General features: G+C 42.9%; 1 protein-coding gene across 1 annotated transcript in view; it reads right to left on the reverse strand.

Moving 5' to 3' along the window:
• CNNM4 (cyclin and CBS domain divalent metal cation transport mediator 4) overlaps positions 1-7,110 on the reverse strand; it is a 72,120-nt gene extending 65,010 nt beyond the window's left edge. The window contains exon 1 of the mRNA XM_087706116.1: positions 5,623-7,110. Within this exon, the coding sequence (XP_087562242.1) occupies positions 5,623-7,075 (1,453 nt within the window). The 5' untranslated portion in view covers positions 7,076-7,110. The remainder of the gene's footprint in view (positions 1-5,622) is intronic.
• Positions 7,111-21,465: the final 14,355 nt, after the last annotated feature.

Raw genomic sequence — 21,465 nt, forward strand, 5'->3', positions numbered from 1 at the left:
GCAAAAAATAAACACATGTTTTCCCCGCAAATATAGGCTCTGTTTTTGTTTTGTTTTTTCCAGATCAACCAAGTCTTATTCCATTGGTTGCGACCGAAATTGACCAACTGGCCTGACGTGGTAAGCCGAGAGTAACTGTTGAGCCAAAGTCACCCAGCCGGCTTTTTAAGCCTAAGGCGAGACAGTAATTCACCATCGCCTCTTATCCAAGCTTGGTGCCTTCACCACGAGACCTAACTGGCTTGAAGGACTACAAAGCCAAGACCCAATTGTTCTTCCTGTTAACTATTTTGTCACATACATTTGGTCGCACATGTATGTAGCACGTAGATGAGAGGTCAACAGTTTGTAAATGGATAGGTAAAGGTTCCCCCTCGGACATCTCTGCTAGTCGTTCCCGACTCTAGAGGGCGGTGCCCATCTCCGTTTCAAAACCGAAGAGCCAGCGCTGTCCGAAGATGTTTCCGTGGTCATGTGGCCAGCATGACTCGACGCCGAAGGTGTACAGAACGCTGTTACCTTCCCACCAAAGGTGGTCCCTATTTTCCTACTTGCATTTTTTACGTGCTTTCGAACTGCTAGATTGGCAGAAACTGGGACAAGTAACGGGAGCGGCACTAGGGATTCGAACCGTCAAACTGCTGGTCTTTCTGATCGACAAGCTCAGGGTCTTAGCCACTGAGCCACCGCGTCCCTTTTGTAAATGGATGTACTACTTTAAAAAAATTTTTTAGAGTGGGCTGTTTTGCATGAAATGGGTACTACTATTGTAGCAACATTAATCAGTATTTAAGCAGGGGAGATAATATGTGTACAGGTAGTCCTTTACAACTCCCCGTTTAGTGACAACAGTTACAACAGCACTGAAAAAAAGTGACTTATGACCGTTTTTCACACTTACGAAAAATACAGCATCCCTTACAGATGTGTGATCAAACTTTGGATGCTTGGCAATTGGTTCATATTTATGACAGTCACAGGGTCCTGGGATCATGTGATCCCCTTTTGCGACATTCTAATAAACAAAGTCATCAGAAAAGCCAGATTCACTTAATGACGGTGTCATTAACTCCCTAACTGCAGTGATTCACTTAACAAACGTGGCAAAGAAAGTCGTAAAATGGGACCAAACCCACTTTACATCTCTCTCTGTGAGGTATGTTTTTTGGGGGTCAGTTGTGGTTGTTAAGTTGAAGACAACCTGTATACATGCTGTGTTTTATTATTTTAATGCCCTTTTGTTAACATCTAGCATGCTTTGTGTCTTTGGTATTTTTTTCAGATTTCTTGAGCTTTGTATCATTTCTTCGAGCAAAACAAAACTGGTTACATTTAAAAAAAAAAATCAAGACGTAACATGGATGCTGGGAAATTCTCCTATCCAACCTTCTTCAAAACAAACTGTTCAAAATCCAAAATCTGCTCTAATTTTTTATGCTTCATGTGTGAGAAAACTGAGTTTTGAGATGTGAGCTATATATTGCAATATCAAAATGTTCTTGCATGCGAGTCAGTTTCTAATTTTCTCAGGACACTAGGAATCTGCTTATGGTTGCATACATTATTTTCATTCTCCTGTAATAAATGCCTAATGTGTTATATTAAGAAACTATATGCATGTAATGGAAATGAGGGGCTTTTATGGAATGTAAGAGTACCAGCAATGTAGAGTTTCATTTAATAGATTGATTTGTGCTTTGTACTGAAATTGATTACTGCGTTTTAGTAACTATATGGCATTTAAAAGTGTAATTGCTGCAGTCATTATGATTATGAATGTTACTTCAAATGGGCTTTTCTTGTTTGTTGCAAGCTCTAAAACTGCTTTATCCTTTTCATTTTAGTGAGGTATTGAAAGAAAATGAGTGTTTTTGGAAAAAATCCCAGGTCAGTAAGATAAATAATGATAAACTGAGAGGAAAAAAAACAAAGAGAAGGCAGAATCAGAGTATTATAAGATAGGGGGATGATTTCATCACTGGATAGAAAACAAATATGGACAAAAAGAAACAGAAAATTGAATAATTTGGAAAAGAATTATAGGGGAGGAGTTGAATTCAAAGGCAATTGAAATGTAAATGTAAAGGTGAGATAAAAATAGATTAAAAGTGATGTAACTGTTAAATATGATGACACAAAGATTGTACCCAGATGACACATTGTAAGATTAAGGATGTAAGAGTGGTTATGGAAAAATAAAATAAAACTTTTCAAACAAAAACCAAAAACCAAAGCAAGGAGAGGATATACAGGAGGAGAACTTAATTCCTTAAGTCCAGGTGGGAGATTCTGTAAATTCTTGGAAATGCACGGCGGATAAAAGCTGCACTGTAGCTTTAAGGGGTCTGGCGTTGAATTAACCCTATTGCATTGCAACACACTTTTTCTGATCCTTCCATGGGAAGAAGTGGAAGCAGTGTTAGACACAATGCGCCCTGTAACAAAAGAGTTCAAAAGTGATTCATGAAACTCACACCTTCTCCCGGGGGGCAAAAGGACTCCAGCCAAATTGTGTTCCAGCAGTGCGAACGTCCTGACCTGCAGTTGGACCAAAACTAAGGATGCAGCTTCCAGGCCCTTCGCCCATGAAATCTGGCCCTAGACCGGAAGGATTGCCTCCCGGAAGGGTTTTTTTTCTCGCTTTCATTTGACTGGATCAGCTCCCTTGTTTTCCCTGCAAGTGGGAGACACACAGCGTGCAAGAGAGAACCTCAAGGAGTTTTTAAAAGTTGCTTTGAAAAAAGAAAGCAAAAAACAGGATAGTCGCAGAGGGATTGCAACTGTCTGCCTGTCTTCTAGGCTGCAGCTGGGAGAGTCTCTTTGACGAATGTTGACATCCAACAATTCCGCTTTTTCTCTTGCTTTCCTCTGCCAAGTCAGCAGAAGTTACTCACGTCTGAACAAACATCTGTAGGAGAAGACTGCAAAATGTGCTCCAGGAACACAGCCCGTCCCATCCTAATAAGTCTTTTCCTCCCACTCCACTCCAGAAAATAACTTCTGCTGTTAATATGTAATACGTGGAGGATTGGGTTCACACATGGCCTCAAGCTATTATTTGCTGAAGAAGGACATACGTTGAATAAGCCAGAGCTGGTTAGGGCTCTGTCAATTTGGGTTTGTAACTATTATCAGCTACAGAGGCTGCTTTCCCCCTGAAATCATCAGCCCAACATGCCCAAAAGCTGCGATAACTTAGCGCACCTTGTACCACTGGCTCTTACGAAGGCAAGAAGCCTTAGCAAAGGGGCACAACAAAAGGATGAGAAATCCAATTCTTCCTGTGCACGCTGATCTTCCTCATCTATCAAATTGGCAGGTTTCAATACAGGAAGCCCTCTCTCTCTGGCACTCGCTGCCTAACAACTTTGACATCAACTTTGTCATCTGCACCTCTATAACTGTCTGGTTTGGTTTTGCAACCCAACAAGACAAGAGACAGACTTCAGAGGATAATTAAGAACTGCAGAAAAAAACAATGGCTACCAACCTGCCTTCCACTGAGGACATGTACACTGCATGAGTCAAAAAATGGGCTGTGAAAATATCTACAGACCCCTCGCATCCTGGACATAAATTGTTTCACTCCTATCCTCAAAAGGACGCTATAGAGCACTGCACAACTAGACACAAGGACAGTTTTCCCCCGAATGCCAACACTCTACTAAACAAATAATTTATTCAACACTGACAAGCTATTCACTAAGTCTGCATTACTGTTACTATTAGTCTTCTCATCATTCCTATCACTAATCTCCTCCCACTTATGACTATAGGACTGTAACTTTGTTGCTTGCAGCCTTGCGATTTATATTGATTATTACCTAGTATTATTCAATTGGTTTTTTGTATCCTATGACTATCATTAAGTGTTGTACCTTAGGATTCTTGATGAATATATTTTATTCTCTTTATGTACACTGAGAAGACAAATTCCTTGTGTGTCCAATCATACTTGGCCAATAAAGAATTCTATTCTTTTCTATCAACACACAGTGGAAAACCAAATGGGCTGCTGAACGCCCAGATACAGGCAGTTACGTAGATGACCCTACACAAAAGATGCCAAGTTCTGACCTTCCTCGCCAGCATTGGTGAACTCTGAGCAGGATCCGTACCAGGGGTGAAATCCAGAAGGTTTTGGAGAACCGGTAGTGGAAATTTTGAATAGTTCAGTGAACTAGCAAATGCCACCTCTGGCTGACACCAGAGTGGGGTGGGAATGGAGATTTTGCAGTATCCTTCCCCTGCCATGCCCACCAAGCCACACCATGCTCACCAAGCCACACCACGCCACACCCATAGAACCCATAGTTAAAAAATAATGAATTTCACCACTGATCCATACCCAACATAGTGTCTGTGAAGACTCATTGTTTAAGAGGGGCCTTGTCTCTACCCCTCAGTGTGACTGCGATGCTCAACAATATATCCACCACATTGTGTCTGAATGTCCATCAAGAGCTTACACCGGCACAAGGTCTGATTTTTTTCAACATAGGACCACCCTGCCCTTGAATGGCTGGGTGGATTGGACATTAACATTTGAAGCACTATAAGTCATTTTTTGCCATATACTAAATAAATAATGTGGGTGAAGGAGGAGAGTGCAAAAGTCAACTTGAAACTCAACATTAAGAAAACAAAGATCATGGCATCCGGCCCTCTCAATTCCTGGCAAATAGATGGGGAAGAAATGGAGGTAGTGACAGAATTATTTTCCTGGACTCCAAGATCACCGCAGATGGGGACAGCAGCCAAGAAATTAAAAGAGGCTTCCTCCTGGGGAGGAAAGCGATGGCAAATCTAGACAGCAGACTAAAAAACAGAGACATCACCCTGCCAACCAAAGTGCGTACAGTCAAGGCTATGGTTTTCCCAGTTGCAATGGATGGCTGTGAAGGTTGGACCCTAAGGAAGGCTGAGCGCCAAAGAATGGAGGCCTTTGAACTCTGGTGCTGGAGAAGACTCCTGCGAGTCCCTTGGACTGCAAGGAGATCCAATCAGTCAGTCCTAGAGGAGATCAACCCTGACTGCTCTTTAGAAGGCCAGATACTGCAGAGGAAACTCAAATGCTTTGGCCACCTAATGAGAAGGAAGAAGGACTCCCTGAGAAGAGCCTCATGCTGGGAAGGATGAAGGGCAAAAGAAGGATGAGACAACAGAAAATGAGATGGCTGGATGGAGTCACTGAAACAGTCGGCGTGAGCTTAAATGAACTCCAGAGGATGGTAGAGGACAGGAAGGCCTGGAGGAACGTTGTCTATGGGGTCATGATGGGTCAGACATAACTTCGCAAATAACAACAACAACAAAATAAAAAAATAAACAGCGCAACAGACTCCATGAGACAAATGAATTACAGGTCTCTTAGGGACCCTCAAGAACCTATGAATCCTTCTGCTGGATTTGGCCATCACATTCTGCATTAGAAGCCTTGGCTAGGAGGAGGTAACCAGGTTGCATCCTGGCCACCAGGATTTAAAAAAAACATGCTGCCTATCATTCTGGAGGTGTGCAAAAGAAGCTGCCTCTTTGCCAACAATGCCCCGGGCAAACAAAAGCACCCAGGGTAATAGGCAACTTGCCCAGACAGATACCACCTTCCACCTTTTGACTTACCCTTCTTGAATTCCTCCAGCATGGCGTCCAGCTTGGTGTCGTGGAAGACAAAATGGACCGGGTGGTTGTAGAACTTGGTGATGGTCTTGAGGGTGGTGCAGTCATCGGGGTCCACAAAAGCCAAGTCCTTGATGTAGAGGATATCCACAATGTTGGACCGTTCCTCTTCGAAGACAGGGATACGGGTGTAGCCACTTTCCATGATTTCAGACATGGTATTGAAATCCAAGATAGCGTCACTGTCGATCATGAAGCAGTCGTGAATGGGGGTCATGACGCCCTCCACCGTCTTGGTCCGAAGCTCCAGGGCTCCCTGGATCATGTTCAGCTCCTCCTTGACCAGATCGTTGTAAGGCTCTGTGATCTTCAGCATCTCTACCAGCTTCTCCCGGTTGTAGACGGTGCCGATTTCTTGACCCAAGAGAAAGTCAAGGATCTTGCTGACCGGGTAGGAGATGGGGAAGGTCAAGAACATGAAGAACTTGGTGAGAATGATGGTGTTGGCCCCCACGGCCAAACCGTGGCGGGAGCAGAGCGCCTGGGGCACGATCTCCCCAAAGACCACGATGCCCGAGGTGGATACAATGACGGCCACCAAGCCCGACCCAATCAAGTCATCCAGGAGGATGGTGAGGGTGGTGTTGACGAAGACGTTGCCCAGCAGGAGGGAGCACAGCAGGTAGTTGCCCTTGCGCCTGATGGGCTCGATCTTGCGGGCGTAACGCTTCTCCTTCTCACTGCCGCAGTTCTGCACAATGCGCAGCTCCATGGGGTCCAGCGCCATCAGGCCCAGGTTCAGCCCGCTGAACATGCCAGAGAGCACCAGCAGGGCCAACAGCAGCAGGATCTGCAGCCAGAGAGGGAGCAGGTGCTGCTTCTCCTCCACCACCCGCAGGAAGGCATCCTCACCCTCCAGGCGCAGCCAGGGCTGCGCGGGATCGCTCCGCGTGCACAGCACATAGAGCTTGGAGCGTTCGGCCTTGCGCAGCCGCTGCACTTTCACGCCCACCAGGGCCGAGGTGGAGCGGCTGAGGCCGGCGTGGGCATGCACCACCAGGTCCTGGGTCTTCTCCGGGCAGGTGGCATTGGCCCCCCTGGCCCAGGTGGCATTGGTGGTGGTAGCGGTGCCAGGCATGCCCACCTCGGCGAAATAGATCCCCTGGTAGGCGCGGGGGCTCAAGCCCAGACCGTAGAGGCGCAGCACGATGTTGGCGCCTTCTTCCACCTGCAGCACGCCCGCTTCCTCCGCTTCATCCAGCTCGAACAGCGGCCGGTCGGTGCCCTCCAGCCGCATGCCGAACACCACGGGGCCCCGCCGCTCGGGGGAGGCGCCGGCGCCGACTCGGCTGAACAGCAGCAGCAACAGCGGAAGGACCAGCCTGGCCCGCAAGGGGAGACGCTGCCCGGCCTCGTCCCCGGAGCCCTGCAAGGTCCCCGGTCGGCGCAGCGCCATGATCTGCCTGGCTTGGAAGGCAGCGGCGAGCGCGGAGAAGCAAGTTTTGGGCGCCGAGGCGGGAGGGGCTTACTCGTCACAGCTGCTTTGCATACGGCACGGCACGCCCCCCTCCCTGCGCTCATCCGCCCCCTCTTCGTCCCCCTCCCGGGGGAGCCCCTTAAGGAGGCGCCGAGAAGAGGGGCTGGGCGGGGCTTGCTTTCTTTCTTTTTAAGGAGGCGCCCGGCGTAGAAGCGGTGCGGAGGGAGCCGCTATGGCTAAACTATGCTATAACTATGGCTAAAGGAGTGGGAAAGGAGGAAAGGGGGGGGGGTAAATAAATTATATAAATTCTGTTTCTTTTTATGTACACTTGAGACCATAGGCACCAAAGACAAATTCCTTGTGTGTCCAATCATACTTGGCCAATAAAGAATTCTGTTCTGTTCTGTTCTGTTCTATTCATTCCAATATTCTACTCTACCCTATCCTATCCTAATTTTATCCTATTTCTCTCTTCTCTTCCCTTCCATTTAAAGAAAAAGGCCAAGAGGTCAATTAAATAGGAGCAAAGCACCAGCAAACTTCAATCCTTCCCTCGTCTCCAAGCTGACCTGTTGAATTTCCACCTACCGACAGCAGCTGTTAAAGTGTGTGTATGTTTGTTTGTGTGTGTGTTTAAAAGCAACGATGTTGGCAACGCCAGATCTCCGAAACTAAACCGGACCCGCAGCTCTCGACTTAAGCCTCAATTAGCTGGGTTCAACATGTCATGTTAAATTAAAAAGCGGGCAAATCGCATCGCGGTTGGATCAGGACCGGATTTGCCAAAGCCACGCAACGGGGAAGCGGTGGGAGCGAGGTGGCTTGCTCCTTAGGCGCCAGCAAAGGGGCTTTCCTTGCCCGGAGGAGGGGGTGTATGGGCGTGGGGGAGAGAAGCAAGCGGGGTTTGCTTTGCACAACTTGCAGCCACCTGCCCGCCCTCCTCGACCAGGGAACCAGGATGCGGTGATCCTGGCTTCTCGTTTGGGCCTTTGAGGGGGACTTTTCAACAAGAATAACTAAGGGAAACAAGAAAGATAAGAGAAAATAGGATCCTAAGGCTGGGACTCCCCGAGGGGAGTGAATAGGAAATAGAATAGAATGGAATAAGGGATAGAAGATAATAGAATAGACTTGAAAAGGAAATATAATAGGAGATAGAATAGGATATGATAGAATAGGAAATAGAATAGAATAGAATAAGGGATAGAATGGAAGATAATAGAATAGAATTGAAAAGGAAATAGAATAGGAGGTAGGATAGGATAGGATAGGATAGGATAGGAAATAGAAGAGAAGAGAATTGAAATGAATAGAAAACAGAATAGAATAGAAAGTAGAATGGAATGGAATAGAATAAGGGATAGAAGAGAAGAGAATTGAAAAGGAAATAGAATAGGAAATAGGATAGGATAGAATAGAAAATAGAAGAGAATTGAAAAGAATAGAGAATAGAATAGAAAGTAGAAGGCAAGACAATAGAGAATAGAAAACAGAATAGAACAGAATATAGAATAAAACAGAACTGAATTTAGAATAGAATGAATAGAATAGAAAATAGAATAGGTTAGAATAAATAGAATAGAATAGAAATATTAGAAAATAGAATAGAATAGAAATCTTTATTGGCCACGTGTAATTGGACACACAAGGAATTTGGTGCATATGCTCTCAGTGTACATAAAAAGACAAGATATGTTCTATAGAATAGAATAGAATAGAATGGAAAGAATAGAATTCTTTATTGGCCAAGTGTGATTGGACACACAAGGAATTTGTCTTTGGTGCCTATGGTCTCAAGTGGTACATAAAGAATAGTAGTAATACAGTCTTAGTAGGTAATTTGACAGTGTTGTGGGAATTAGTTGTTTAGCAGAGTAAGGGCATTTGGGGAAAAACTGTCCTTGTGTTTAGTTGTTCTGGTGTGCAGTGCTATATAGCGTCGTTTTGAGGGTAGAAGTCAAAAAAATTTATGTCCAGTATGTGAGTAGATGTTTTCACAGCCCTCTTTTTGACTCGTGCAGTGTTACAAGTCCTCATTGGAAGGCAGGTTGGTAGCCATTGTTTTTTCTGCAGTTGTGATTTTCCATTGAAGTCCGTGTCTGTCTTGTTGGGTTGCAGAACCAAACCAAACAGTTATAGAGGTGCAGCTGACAGAATCAATAATTCCTCTGTAGAAAGAAATTATTATAAAATAATTATAAAAATAATTATTAACTGTTTCAATCACTTTATTTTAGTGAAGGTATTTTGATTTGCTCTGCATGACTTGTTTTGAAAAGGTTTGTTGTGCAATGTGTCCGCAAGATGTTTAAGTAACGCCATCGATGATCCACCATCTGTATCCTTATTCAATCCCAGCCATCCAAACCCAGCAAGGGTTACCCAAACACAGGTAAAATTCCCCAGGAAAACAAATATAAAAATCAATTGTCTCTCTTGGCTTGAACAGGATTAGGCTTAGTTTAAGGTTCTGCAAAGATAACCCCTTGGGAATGACCAAATCCTTCCCTCTTTGGCCTTTATTCTGCTTGTTGTTGTTAGTTTATCTATCTATCTATCTATCTATCTATAATCTATCTATCTATCTATCTATCTATCTATCTATCTATCTATCTATCTATCTATCTATCTATCTGTTTATTTTGTCAAGCATGTATAGGATAATAGTATATACAAGATTATGAGTACATGAAATGGATATGATGGTAGATACATTGGTGGAAAGTTGTGTCCAACCCATCGCGACCCCATGGACCACGTTCCTCCAGGCCTTCTTGTCTTCTACCATCCTCTGGAGTCCATTTAAGTTTACACGACTGCTTCGGTGACTCCATTCAGCCACCTCCTTCTCTGCCGTCCCCTTCTTCTTTTGTCCTCCATCGTTCCCAGCATGAGGCTCTTCTCCAGTGACTCCTTCCTTCTCATTAGGTGGCCAAAGTATTTGAGTTTCCTCTTCAGACCTTCTGTTCTTCTAAAGAGCAGTCAGGGTTGATCTTCTCTAGGACTGACAGGTTGGATCGCCCTTTAGTCCAAGGGACTCACAGGAGTTTTCTCCAGCACCAGAGTTCAAAGGCCTCCGTTCTTATGGGGTGAGATGCACCAGACGTTGAGGCTTTGGAAAAAGTGCAGAGAAAAGCAACTAAGATGATCAAAGGCCTGGAGACTAAAACATATGAGGAACGGCTGCAGGATTTGGGTTTGGCTAGTCTAAAGAAAAGAACAATTGGGGGGGGGTGACGTGATAGCAGAATTTCAGCATTTGAGGAGCTGCCACAAAGAAAATGGGGTCCCCTTATTTTCCAAAACACCAGAGGGCAAGACATGAAACAATGGTTAGAAATTAATCAATTCTGCCACGCCAGAAAAATGACCCATGATTGTACCTCCACCTTGTACTGCAAACAAGGGTGCCTGCTAGCAATCATCCAATTAGTAGGCATAGCCCACTCTTTCTCTCTCCCTTCCTCCCTTTCTCTCTCTCTTTTCCTCTCAATTACTTTCTCCCTCTCCCCCCCTCAATTCTCTCTTCCCCCTCTCTCTCAAACTTTCTCTCTCTTTCCTCTCAATCTTTCTCACAATTTCATTTCCCCCCCTCTTTCCCTGTCTTGCTCAAACTTTCTCTTTTTTTAAAAAAAGTTTTTTTAAAATAAAAAGGTATTTTTATTTTTTATTTTCAAAACAAACACAACAGATAAAATCTTCCTTCTTTACATACTGTAGAAAGTGTATCAGTTGGTTACAAAAGGCTTTTGTCCATCTCTTCCAAAAAGTTTTTATTATTAAACACACATTAAAACATTGGACACAGTGCAATCATCCTGGCAATGTCTTTGCCTCCATGTTGTTTTGTTCTTGTCTTATACTTTTTCGCTGTTATGATTTCAAAGAAAGACGAATCAGAATATTATAAGATCTGGGATAAATATTATCAATTGTTGGAACGAAAAAGGAAAGACCCAAAATAAGCAAGGACTAAGATTTATAGAATGAAGATGAGAATTATGTATGAAATCAATGTTTCTCTTTCAATCTCTTTTCCTCAATCTCTGCCTGCCTGCCTGCCTGTCTGTCTGTCTTTCTCTCTGTCTCTGTCTCTGACTCATCTGTCATTCCATGCGAGGGTGTATTTATAACACCCATTATGAATAAAGAAATGAAGCAATGGGCACAGGTGGGTGGAAGGCATCCGTAACACCAAAAAGATCAGATGCAAAGATGAACAAAATGATAGTAGTGAAGGGGATTTCCAGAGGGTGTCTTGGATCAGGATGGCTTCGTTCCCCAGATGTACAATGACAGGAGTTGGAAAAACTGGAACCTTCCCCTATCGTGAGCTTCCTCTGCATTTTCTCTTTGATGTCCTCCCCCCCCACCCCAAATGAATGTTGCCTTGCAAAAGATAATTAAGGTGGGTTTTTTTAAAAAGAAGAAATAAATTGATTATTCCCATTTTAATAGTAGCCGATGTTGAGTCTTTGGAAAGAAGGCAGAAAAGAGCAACAAAGATGAACGGGGCTGGAGACTAAGACATATCAATCAATTAGAAGAGAGCGAGAAGGGACCTTGGAGGTCTTCTAGTCCAACCCCCTGCTCAAGAAGGGAGTTGGGTAACCTTTTTCTCCTCACATGCCGAAATCATGTGCGCGTGCTATCATGCATGCATGCCCACACCCACAATGCAATGTGCCTGCCCCCTGTGCATGCATGTGCGAAAACCTCCCCCCCCCGCATGCATACACGAACCCCCTCCCATGTGGCCTACTTGGCCTCCTGCTCCACAGTAAGGAGGGGGGGCATTTTTGCCTTCCCTAGGCTTCGAAGGCTTTCCCCAATTCCTGGCAAATAGATGGGGAAGAAATGGAGGTAGTGACAGAGTTTATTTTCCTGGGCTCCAAGATCATCGCAGATGGGGACCTGCAGCCAAGAAATTAAAAGACGCTCCTGGGGAGGAAAGCGATGGCAAAACTAGACAGCAGACTAAAAAGCAGAGACATCACCCTGCCCACAAAAGTGCATATAGTCAAGGCTATGGTTTCCCCAGTTGCAATGGATGGCTGTGAAGGTTGGACCCTAAGGAAGGCTGAGCGTCAAAGAATGGAGGCCTTTGAACTATCATGCTGGAGAAGACTCCTGCGAGTCCCTTGGACTGCAAGGCGATCCAACCGGTCAGTCCTAGAGGAGATCAACCCTGACTGCTCTTTATAAGGCCAGATCTTGAAGAGGAAACTCAAAGACTTTGGCCACCTAATGAGAAGGAAGGACTCCCTGGAGAAGAGCCTCATGCTGGGAAAGATGGAGGGCAAAAGTAGTAGGAGACGACAGAGAAGGAGGTGGCTGGATGGTGTCACCGAAGCAGTCAGCTTGAGTTTAAATGGACTCCAGAGGAAGGCCTGGAGGAATGTTGTCCATGGGGCCGCGATGGGTGGGACACGACTTTGCAACTAACAACAACATGGCAACTTAGCTTCCTGGCAGGGATGAAACTCACTTGAGAAAGCACCCACACCCTATTAGCACCTTGTGTGGGAGGGCAGCCATCCCTGGAAGGCTTCTGTGTGAAAGGTGATTAACACCTGTTTTGTGGGGCATCAAACATCAATAGAGTTGCTGTTTTGCATCTGATTTCCCCAGTAGGCAGATTCACTATTTCACTCTCGGTTCTGGCTGATGTTGTAACAGTAGTCATGCTGTAGTAGCAGCCAGTAGCTTTTACCACATATCAATTATAAGAACGGGACATGAGACTATGAAGGTAAAAGAGATACAGGTTTATTGATGCATCGAGTTCAGAGTGCTAACACACCAAGATCTGCCCAGGACGTTAGTTTTATACTGTGCTCCAAACTGAGCTTTCTCAAGGTGTTTCCATACAAGAGACAAAGATGATATTTCAAAAAGGAGAGGTTCATTTTGGAATGTTACAAAAAGAGAAGTTCCTATAATGTCTTAAGCTATCGGCAGTTTCATCTCTGTTCTATCTTACACCCAAGCTTGGCTTCTTGCCCCTCTTTTACAGCGTCTTGCCACACTGTTCCAGTAATATACGTTAACACAAACTGAGTAAATAAAATCAAACTTAATAAAAGTATAGAATAAGTATGTATTAATGCTCAGAAGCTAGTAAGAATTTAGTGCCTGGGGGCTCATATACCCAGGTGATATTTTGGTTCATCTTCTTTCACCTGCCTCAATGCTGATAGACACAGGGTCTCCTTAGGGGCAGCCCCATAATTTTGAAATGCTCTTGCAAGAGAAACTAACTCTCATGCAGTTTTGTTGAAAGAGACAACGGAAGACATTTTTAAACAGTTTATCAGAGTTGGAATGTAGGTCATCTAGTCCAACCCTCTGCCCAAGCAGGAGACCCTACACCACTTTTGACAGGTGGCCAGTCCAATCTCTTCTTGAAAGCTTCCAGTGATGAAGCTCCCACAACTTCCAAAAGCAACTTCTGTTCCATGGGTTGATTGTTCTCACTGTCAGAAAATTTCTTTTTATTTCTAGGTTGAATCTCTCCTTGGTCAGTTTCCATCCATTGTTCCTTGTCTGGCCTTCAGGTGCTTTGGAGAATAGCTTGATCCCCTCCTCTCTGTGGCAGCCCCTCAAATATTGGAGCACTGCTATCCTGTCTCCCCTGGTTCTTCTCTTCACTAGACTAGCCAGGCCCAGTTCCTGCAACCATTCATCGTATGTTTTAGCCTCCAGCCCCCTAATCATCCTGGTTGCTCTTCTCTGCACTTTTTCTATAGTCACAACATCTTTTTTATAGTGTGGTGACCAAAACTGAATGCAGTGTGGCTTTATAGAGTGGTATTAGTACCATACTTGATGTTGATTGTATCCCTCTGTTAATGCAATTTAGGATTGCATTGGCTTTTTTGACTACAGTCCCCCACTGCTGCCTCCTATTTAACTGGTTGTCCACTAAGACTCCAAGATTTCTCTCCAAATTAGTGTACTACTATTATTGCCTGGTTTCACCCGGTCTACATGTGTGTTTTTGGTTTTTCTTGCCTAAGTGTAAGACTTTACTTTTCTCTACTCTGAATTTGTTAGATGGGGCCAGTGTTGCAGTCTATCAAGATTCATCTATGTAGAATAGAATTCTTTATTGGACAAGTGTGATTGGACACACAAGGAATTTGTCTTTGGTGCATTTGCTCTCAGTCTAATAAAAAGATAAGATACATTCTATACAATAGAATAGAATAGAATATTGGAATGAAAAGAATAGAATACAATATTGGAATGAAATAGAAATAGAATAGAATAGAATTCTTTATTGGCCAAGTGTGATTTGACACTCAAGGAATTTGTCTTTGGTGCAGATGCTCTCAGGGTACATAAAAAGACAAGATACATTCTATAGAATAGAATAGAATAGAATAGAATAGAATAGAATAGAATGAAACAGAAATAGAATAGAATAGAATTCTTTATTGGCCAAGTGTGTTTGGACATGCAAGGGATTTGTCTTTGGTGCAGATGCTCTCTGGGTACATGAGAATAAAATACATTAATCAAGAATAAGAAGATACAACACTCCCATTGTTTCTTCGGACAGCACTGACTCTTTGGTTCTTCGGCTAGCACATATGTTCGGGCGGCGGAACCTTTACCTTTCCTTCCAACAGGATGGAGAAGGGTAGAAAAAACTCAAGATCGGAGCCACATTAGTGTCTTTCAAACTCCCCCTTTTTTATATGGGTAATCCCTGACTTATAACAGTTTGGTTAAGGTTAGTGAGTTATGACTGTTTTTTCATACTTAACAACAATGGCCACATCCCTGTGATCACATGATTAAAATCCAGATGCTCGGCAGCTGACTTATATTTATGACGGTTGCAGTGTCCCAAGGTCCTATGATCCCATTTTGTGATCTTCTGACCAGCGAAGCCAATGGGGGAAGCCAGATTCACTTAACAACCATGTCCCTATCTTAATAACGGCAGGGATTCACATAACAACAGTGGCAAGAAAGTTTGTAATATGAGGCAAAACTCACTGAACTTGCTCAGCGACATAAATTTCGGGGTCAATTGTGGTTGTAATTCAAAGACAACCTGTATTCTTTTTAAAATTTGATTTCATTTTTTTTGAAACATTTACATTGTCTTGGTATGTTTTAATAGGCCCACAATGTTTGATACCACTGTTTCTAATGTTGTGGCCTGCCAGTGACCAGCAGAGCTGGCGGCATATTTGGACAGTGAGGAGATTGGGGAGGAAGATGGGCCAGTCCTGGAGTCTGGGGAAAGCTCTGATGAGGGCTCTTTGTCAGAGGCAGAGAGGGAGTTGTTTGCCAGTTATCAGTTGCCTTCAGAGTCAGACATCAGTGAGGCAGAGGAACAGCTGGAGCCTGTTCCCAGTGTGCACATGCGCAGAGTTGCCAGAAGAAAAGAACAGCTTAAAAATCAGGGTCGACTTGGGAATAAGGCCACAGGTAGATGATGAATGGCCCCTCCCAGAGGAAATAAAAGAGGAGGGAAAGGGGAGTGGAGTTTGCAGGAGACAATTTGTTCATTTGTTTGTTTGTTTCAGGAGTGTGAAGATCTGTCCGTGAATCTCAGAGACTCTGTGCCCAGTCTTTCCTTGCACAGTACTGCGTTTGGACAATATTTACATGGCAGATTTCCAAGCTAGATAAGGTCTGTGGCCATAAATTCATCTTTGAAAGACTGTCTGCCAGGCCTTTGCTGAATGTGAATGAGAGAAATTCACATTCGTCTAATAAAAGGGGCTTTGTCGGGACCAGGAATCTGCTTCGTGCTTTTTGGGAAAGCCTAGGTCAGCACATCTAAGTTGCGTATTTCTTACATAAAACATTACATTTCATCACACCTTGTAAAAAAGTGATTCACTACCTCGCCTTGCTAGATGAAAGATTTTATCAGCTCCTTTTTCAGGTAAAGGTGTAGATCAGATAATTACAGTATCATTCCAATTATCCAAGATTGATTTTATTTCTTTGTGTGCAGTACTCTGGACACTTCGGGGGGCATAATCAATATTATTAATATTAATCATCCATCTCTCTAGCTGTCCCCCCAAATCTGATCACACTTGAATCACGCTATAGATTTTATTCTTCGGCATGGATGGTTTCTTCTTACTGGGGACTGCTAAACAATTTCTTAAAACCAATTGACAAGTGAGTTCTGTCTTCCCAAGAATTCTTTACCAGGATAGTAGTCATAATTCTCTTTTAACGACCCCATCATCCCTTGTAAGGTGAACTCTGGGTAACTGAATACAGCTAGCAGAGTGTTTTAATGGCCGGATGCCTTTCCTGATGCCAGTGCGGAGTTTTGTTCAGCATATATATTCTCAGTGTGCCCAGACAGTGTTTACTGGCCGGATGCCTTTCCTGACATCAGTGCAGAGTTTTGTTCAGCATATATATTCTCAGTGTGCCCAGACAGTGTTTACTGGCCGGATGCCTTTCCTGATGCCAGTGCGGAGTTTTGTTCAGCATATATATTCTCAGTGTGCCCAGACAGTGTTTACTGGCCGGATGCCTTTCCTGACGCCAGTGCGGAGTTTTGTTCAGCAGATATATTCTCATCGTGCCTAGAGAGAGAAATATCTGCCTCTACCTAGGATTGAATTTACACAGCCTCCTGATGGTGAGGCTAGAGCTATACCTCTAGGCCACTGTACCGTTCCTTTTTACCAGGATAGTAGTGTTGAAGGAAAATCCATCTGGTTCGGTTCCAAGTTGAGAGAAAGATGTTGGAAGCAACATGGAGTCTGATTGGAAGGAAAGTTTATTGATCAAGCAAAACCACACACAAAGCATGCAGTTCCTGAGTCAGCTGAACTACTGGCTGAACAGGTGGATGGATCTTCATAGTTTCTGTTGGGTAATTCTTATTTGTGTCTGATGGCTTATGTCCTGGGTTAGATTTTTGGGTGAGGGGCTGCTTTCTATAATCCAAACACTCTGCTTTTGTTAGCTGTCAAAATTGCTGTAAGGGGGTTTCGAAATATCGTGTCTTTTTTTCCCATATTTTTTTTTCATTTTCATAATAAATAACCACATGTATACTATTATATAACCAACATCATATTGTATTGTTAAATGTTTACATCAATTTGTCTTACCATCAACTCCCAAAACAATAATTGGCTCTTCTGCTCTCCATACACCGTATTTGTACCTTATGCATCACTTTCTTCTCTCTCTCTCCTCCTCCTCCCTACATCCTTTCTTCCGTCTGTCATCCTTCTCTTCTCTACTTCCCCTTCCTCTCTCCTTCTCCTCTCTCCCCTTTCCACTCCTCCTTTCTCTCCTCCTCTTCCCCCACTTGCCCTCTCTCCCATCCCTCTCTTCTTCCCTTACCTCTCTCCTCTACTTTTCACTCTTTATCTCATTTTCTTGGTGTAGTTCAGCCTCTGAACGAGCCCCATTTTATGTTGATGGTATTTATAATTCCTTTTCAATATACGTATTTAATTTTAACATATATCTTCTGCCTTCTTTTCTAAAAAATATCCTATCTTGAATGGGGCAGTGTTTGCTGTGCTTATGAATGGAGCCATCTAGATCAGTGTTTCTCAACCTTGGTGACTTTAAGTCCTGTGGCTGGCTGGGGGATTCTGGGAGTTGAAGTCCACAGGACTTAAAGTCGCCAAGGTTGAGAAACACTGATCTAGATCGTTGGCCTCCATTTTCAATAAGCTTGCAAAAAAAATTTACTACCAGTAATGGCGGCCGGACCCCACCCCTGCTCTGGACCCACGCAATTGTATTAATGTCCGATATACAGTGTGGATTCCAGGCAGACAAGCTGTATTTGAGGTCTGGCAAAGGCTTTTTTTTTATAATGGTTATGATGGCTGCAGAATCCTGGTGTCACGTAATTCGCATTTGAGACCTTCTCAGTCGGCTTCCCTCAAGCAATGGGGAAAGTCAGATTCACTTAACAGCCATACAATTTCCTTAACAACTGCAGCGATTCGCTTAACAACAATGGCCAAAAAAAAGTTGTAAAATCCGGCGCTATTCATTTAACAAGCCTCCTTGCTTAGCCATGGAAATTCCGGCCCCACCTGTGATTGTCAGTTGAGGACTTCGTGTAATGTAAAATTTCTCAGAAGAGAAGCTGGATTACCCAGTTATCTCCTCCTCTTCCTCCGTATCTTGCCCTCCTTTGATTAAATTTGGAATCTGCTTTCTCTTTGATCCTATTATTGACATTTCCTTCCACCGTAGAGCAGGAGAAATAGCCTCGCCCACCGGCTCTGCTCTTTCCAAAAGCATGTTCAGTCCTCCTCTGTTAGTAAAAAAATAAAATAGAATAACCCACAATATGCTCTGCGGAATTGGCTGCCCTGCGGACAAGGGCAGCCAACTCCTGCCATTAAGGCTCTGGGCAGCTTTAAAAATAAACACCGGTCAAGAGATAAAATGGACTGTATTAAAACAAGGTATTTATAGCTCTCCTACAGTAGGATGAATCTCCAAGGGATTCAGGATATAGACAGGGCAAGTTTGTTTATCAAATTTCTATACCTCTCTCTGTACTTGGGTGACCTTCCTTCCTTCCCTTTCTTTCTTTTCTTTTCTTTCTTTCTTTCCTTCCTTTCTTTTCTCTCTCTCTTCTCTCTCTTTCTTTTTCTCATCCTATTTCTCTCTAAATTTCTGTCCTTCTCTCATTTGTGATCTTTCTTTCCTTCTCTTTCCTTTCTCTTTCTCTCTCTCTCTTCTCCCTCTTTTTTCTTTTTCTCTTTCTTATCTTGTTTCTTCCTCTCTCATTTTCTTTCTTTGTCTTTCTCTATTTCTTTCTTTCTTTCTTTCTCTCTCCCTTCCCTTCTCCCTTCTTTTTACTCTTGCTCTTACTTTTTCTCTTCCTCTTTATTTCTCTTTTTCTTTGTCTTCCTCCCTCCCTCCCTCCCTCTTTCTTTCTTTCTCTCTCCCTCCATTCCTCTCTCCCTTTCTTTTTCTTTCTTTCTTTCTTTCTTTCTTTCTTTCTTTCTTTCTTTCTTTCTTTCTTTCTTTTTCTTCCTGCTTCTTCCTCTCATTTTCTTTCTTTGTCTTTCTCTCTCGTTATTTTTCTTTCTTTCTTTCTCTCTCCCTCCCCTTCTCCCTTCCCTTTACTTTCTCTTTCTTTCTTTTTCTCTTCCTCTTTCTTTTTCCCTTTTTCTTTCTTTGTCTTCCTCCCTCCCTCCCTTCCTCTTTCTTTCTTTCTTTCTTTCTTTCTTTCTTTCTTTCTTTTTCTTTCTTTCTCTCTCTCCCTCCATTCCTCCCTCCCTTTCTTTTTCTTTCTTTCTTTCTTTCTTTCTTTCTTTCTTTCTTTCTTTCTTTCTTTCTTTCTCTTTTTTCTTCCTGCTTCTTCCTCTCATTTTCTTTCTTTGTTTTCCTCCCTCCTTTTTCTTTCTTTTTCCTTCCTTCCTTCCTTCCTTCCTTCCTTCCTTCCTTCCTTCCTTCCTTCCTTCCTTCCTTCCTTCCTTCCTTCCTTCCTTCCTTCCTTCCCTCCCTCCCCTTCCCTTCCCTTCCCTTCCCTTCCCTTCCCTTTCCTCAACTGCCTCTAAGCTGCAAACCTGAATAGGAGGCATGAAAATTCACAGAGCTGAAGACTCACCTTTTGTGTTTCAATCAGCGATTCCACTATAAATCTCTTTGGAATTATTTCATTGAAAAGAGCCATTCGATTTATGGAGCCCTCTTCCCTGCGCTTGCCAAAATTTTGCATTCATCTTGGTTACCTTTCATGAATTTAAGGCTTCTAGTATTCTTGATGGAAATGGTTGCAATGGGCTTTTAGGAATTCCCATCCACACGGAGCATCTCTCCTCCTCTTTCTTCCCATTGGTCCGAATTCATTAAAATCTGCTTTTTCAAAACTTCAGCAGGTGCCTATACTTATTTTTAGTTGGCTTTTAATTTCAAGATTACAAGCTCATTTTCTTTCTGTGTTCCTGGCATTTCAGGAAAGTTCTCCATGTTAGTTCAGATCTTGCCAAAGATTGCTGAGCCTTGGAAAGAGAAAGTAGTCAGTTAAAGTTTGAGAATTTTCCGGAACCATGTTTGGTTGGGATTAATTTGCATAAGGTTCCCAACGATGAGTTAATTCCTTTTAGAAAAAGCTGCAATTGGTTTTGGAAATGATGCCAATGTGTTGTGGATTCCCAGGAGGGAGGGGCTGCATTCCAGAGGACCAAGAGAGGGTGAACTTTAAGATAGTTTGGTTGGGAGAAAGAAGAGTTAAGATAATTCTCATAGTATATGTTTAATGATGCAAGCAGCTGCAATACAATAGAATGGAATAGAATAGAATAAGAATAGAAGAAATTTAGAATAGAATAGAATAGAATATAACAGCAAAGTACAATAGAATAGAACAGAAGAAAATTAGAATAGAATAGAAAATAGAATGAAATAAAGAGTAGAAAACAGAGAAATGTAGAATGGAATGGAATGGAATAGGATAGGATAGAATAGAATAGAAGAGAGTAGAATAGAATAGAAGAAAATTAGAATAGAAGAAAATTAGAACAGAAGAAAATAGAATGAAATGAAGAATAGAATACAGAGAAATGTAGAATGGAATGGAATAGAATAGAATAGAATAATATAGAATAGAAAGAATAGAATAGAATAGAAGAAAATTAGAATAGAATAGAATAGAAAATAGAATGAAATAAAGAGTAGAATACAGAGAAATGTAGAATGGAATGGAATAGAACAGAATAGAATAATATAGAATAGAAAGAATAGAATAGAAGAAAATTAGAATAGAATAGAATAGAATAGAAAATAGAACGAAATGAAGAATAGAATACAGAGAAATGTAGAATGGAATGGAATAGAATATAATAAAAAAAATCATAAAATATCTGGTGGTTAACCCAGGCTGGATGGGATCTGATCCAAAGAGCTCTCAGAGGGCCCTGCATGCACTAAATGTCCTAAAATTGTCCACTACTGAGAAGGAACAGCCAGAGATCAATAACTATCTGAGCCAGCCAAGAGGCAATCTTGTCCCCTCCCACTTATCACCTTCTTGCTATTGGACCATCTCCTGACCGAAGCTGGGGATGGAAACCATTTACACTTCTAATGTGTTATGAAACATAGTCTTCCCTTTTGGTCTTTCTTGTAACCCCAGACCACTTATCCTAAACATAAAAAAACCAAACAAACGTGGAACATTATGGTAAAGGAGGAAATTTGTAGCTCAGGATTAAAATGAGGGCTCCTTGGTGCTCTCTGAGCTTGGCTGTTTTCTTGCAGACATTTCATCACCTAAATTAGGTGACATTATCAATGCCAGAAGGGAGTCCGGTTTGTGGCCGTGGAGGAGGAGGAGGAAGGAGAGGAGGAGGAAGAGAAAGAGGGATATTGGGATTGGGGTCCTTAGT

This window comes from Thamnophis sirtalis, unplaced genomic scaffold (assembly GCF_051295495.1).
Source record: "Thamnophis sirtalis isolate CommonGarterSnake01/CBP01778 unplaced genomic scaffold, rThaSir2_p1.2 scaffold_2, whole genome shotgun sequence".
Lineage (NCBI taxonomy): Eukaryota > Metazoa > Chordata > Lepidosauria > Squamata > Natricidae > Thamnophis > Thamnophis sirtalis.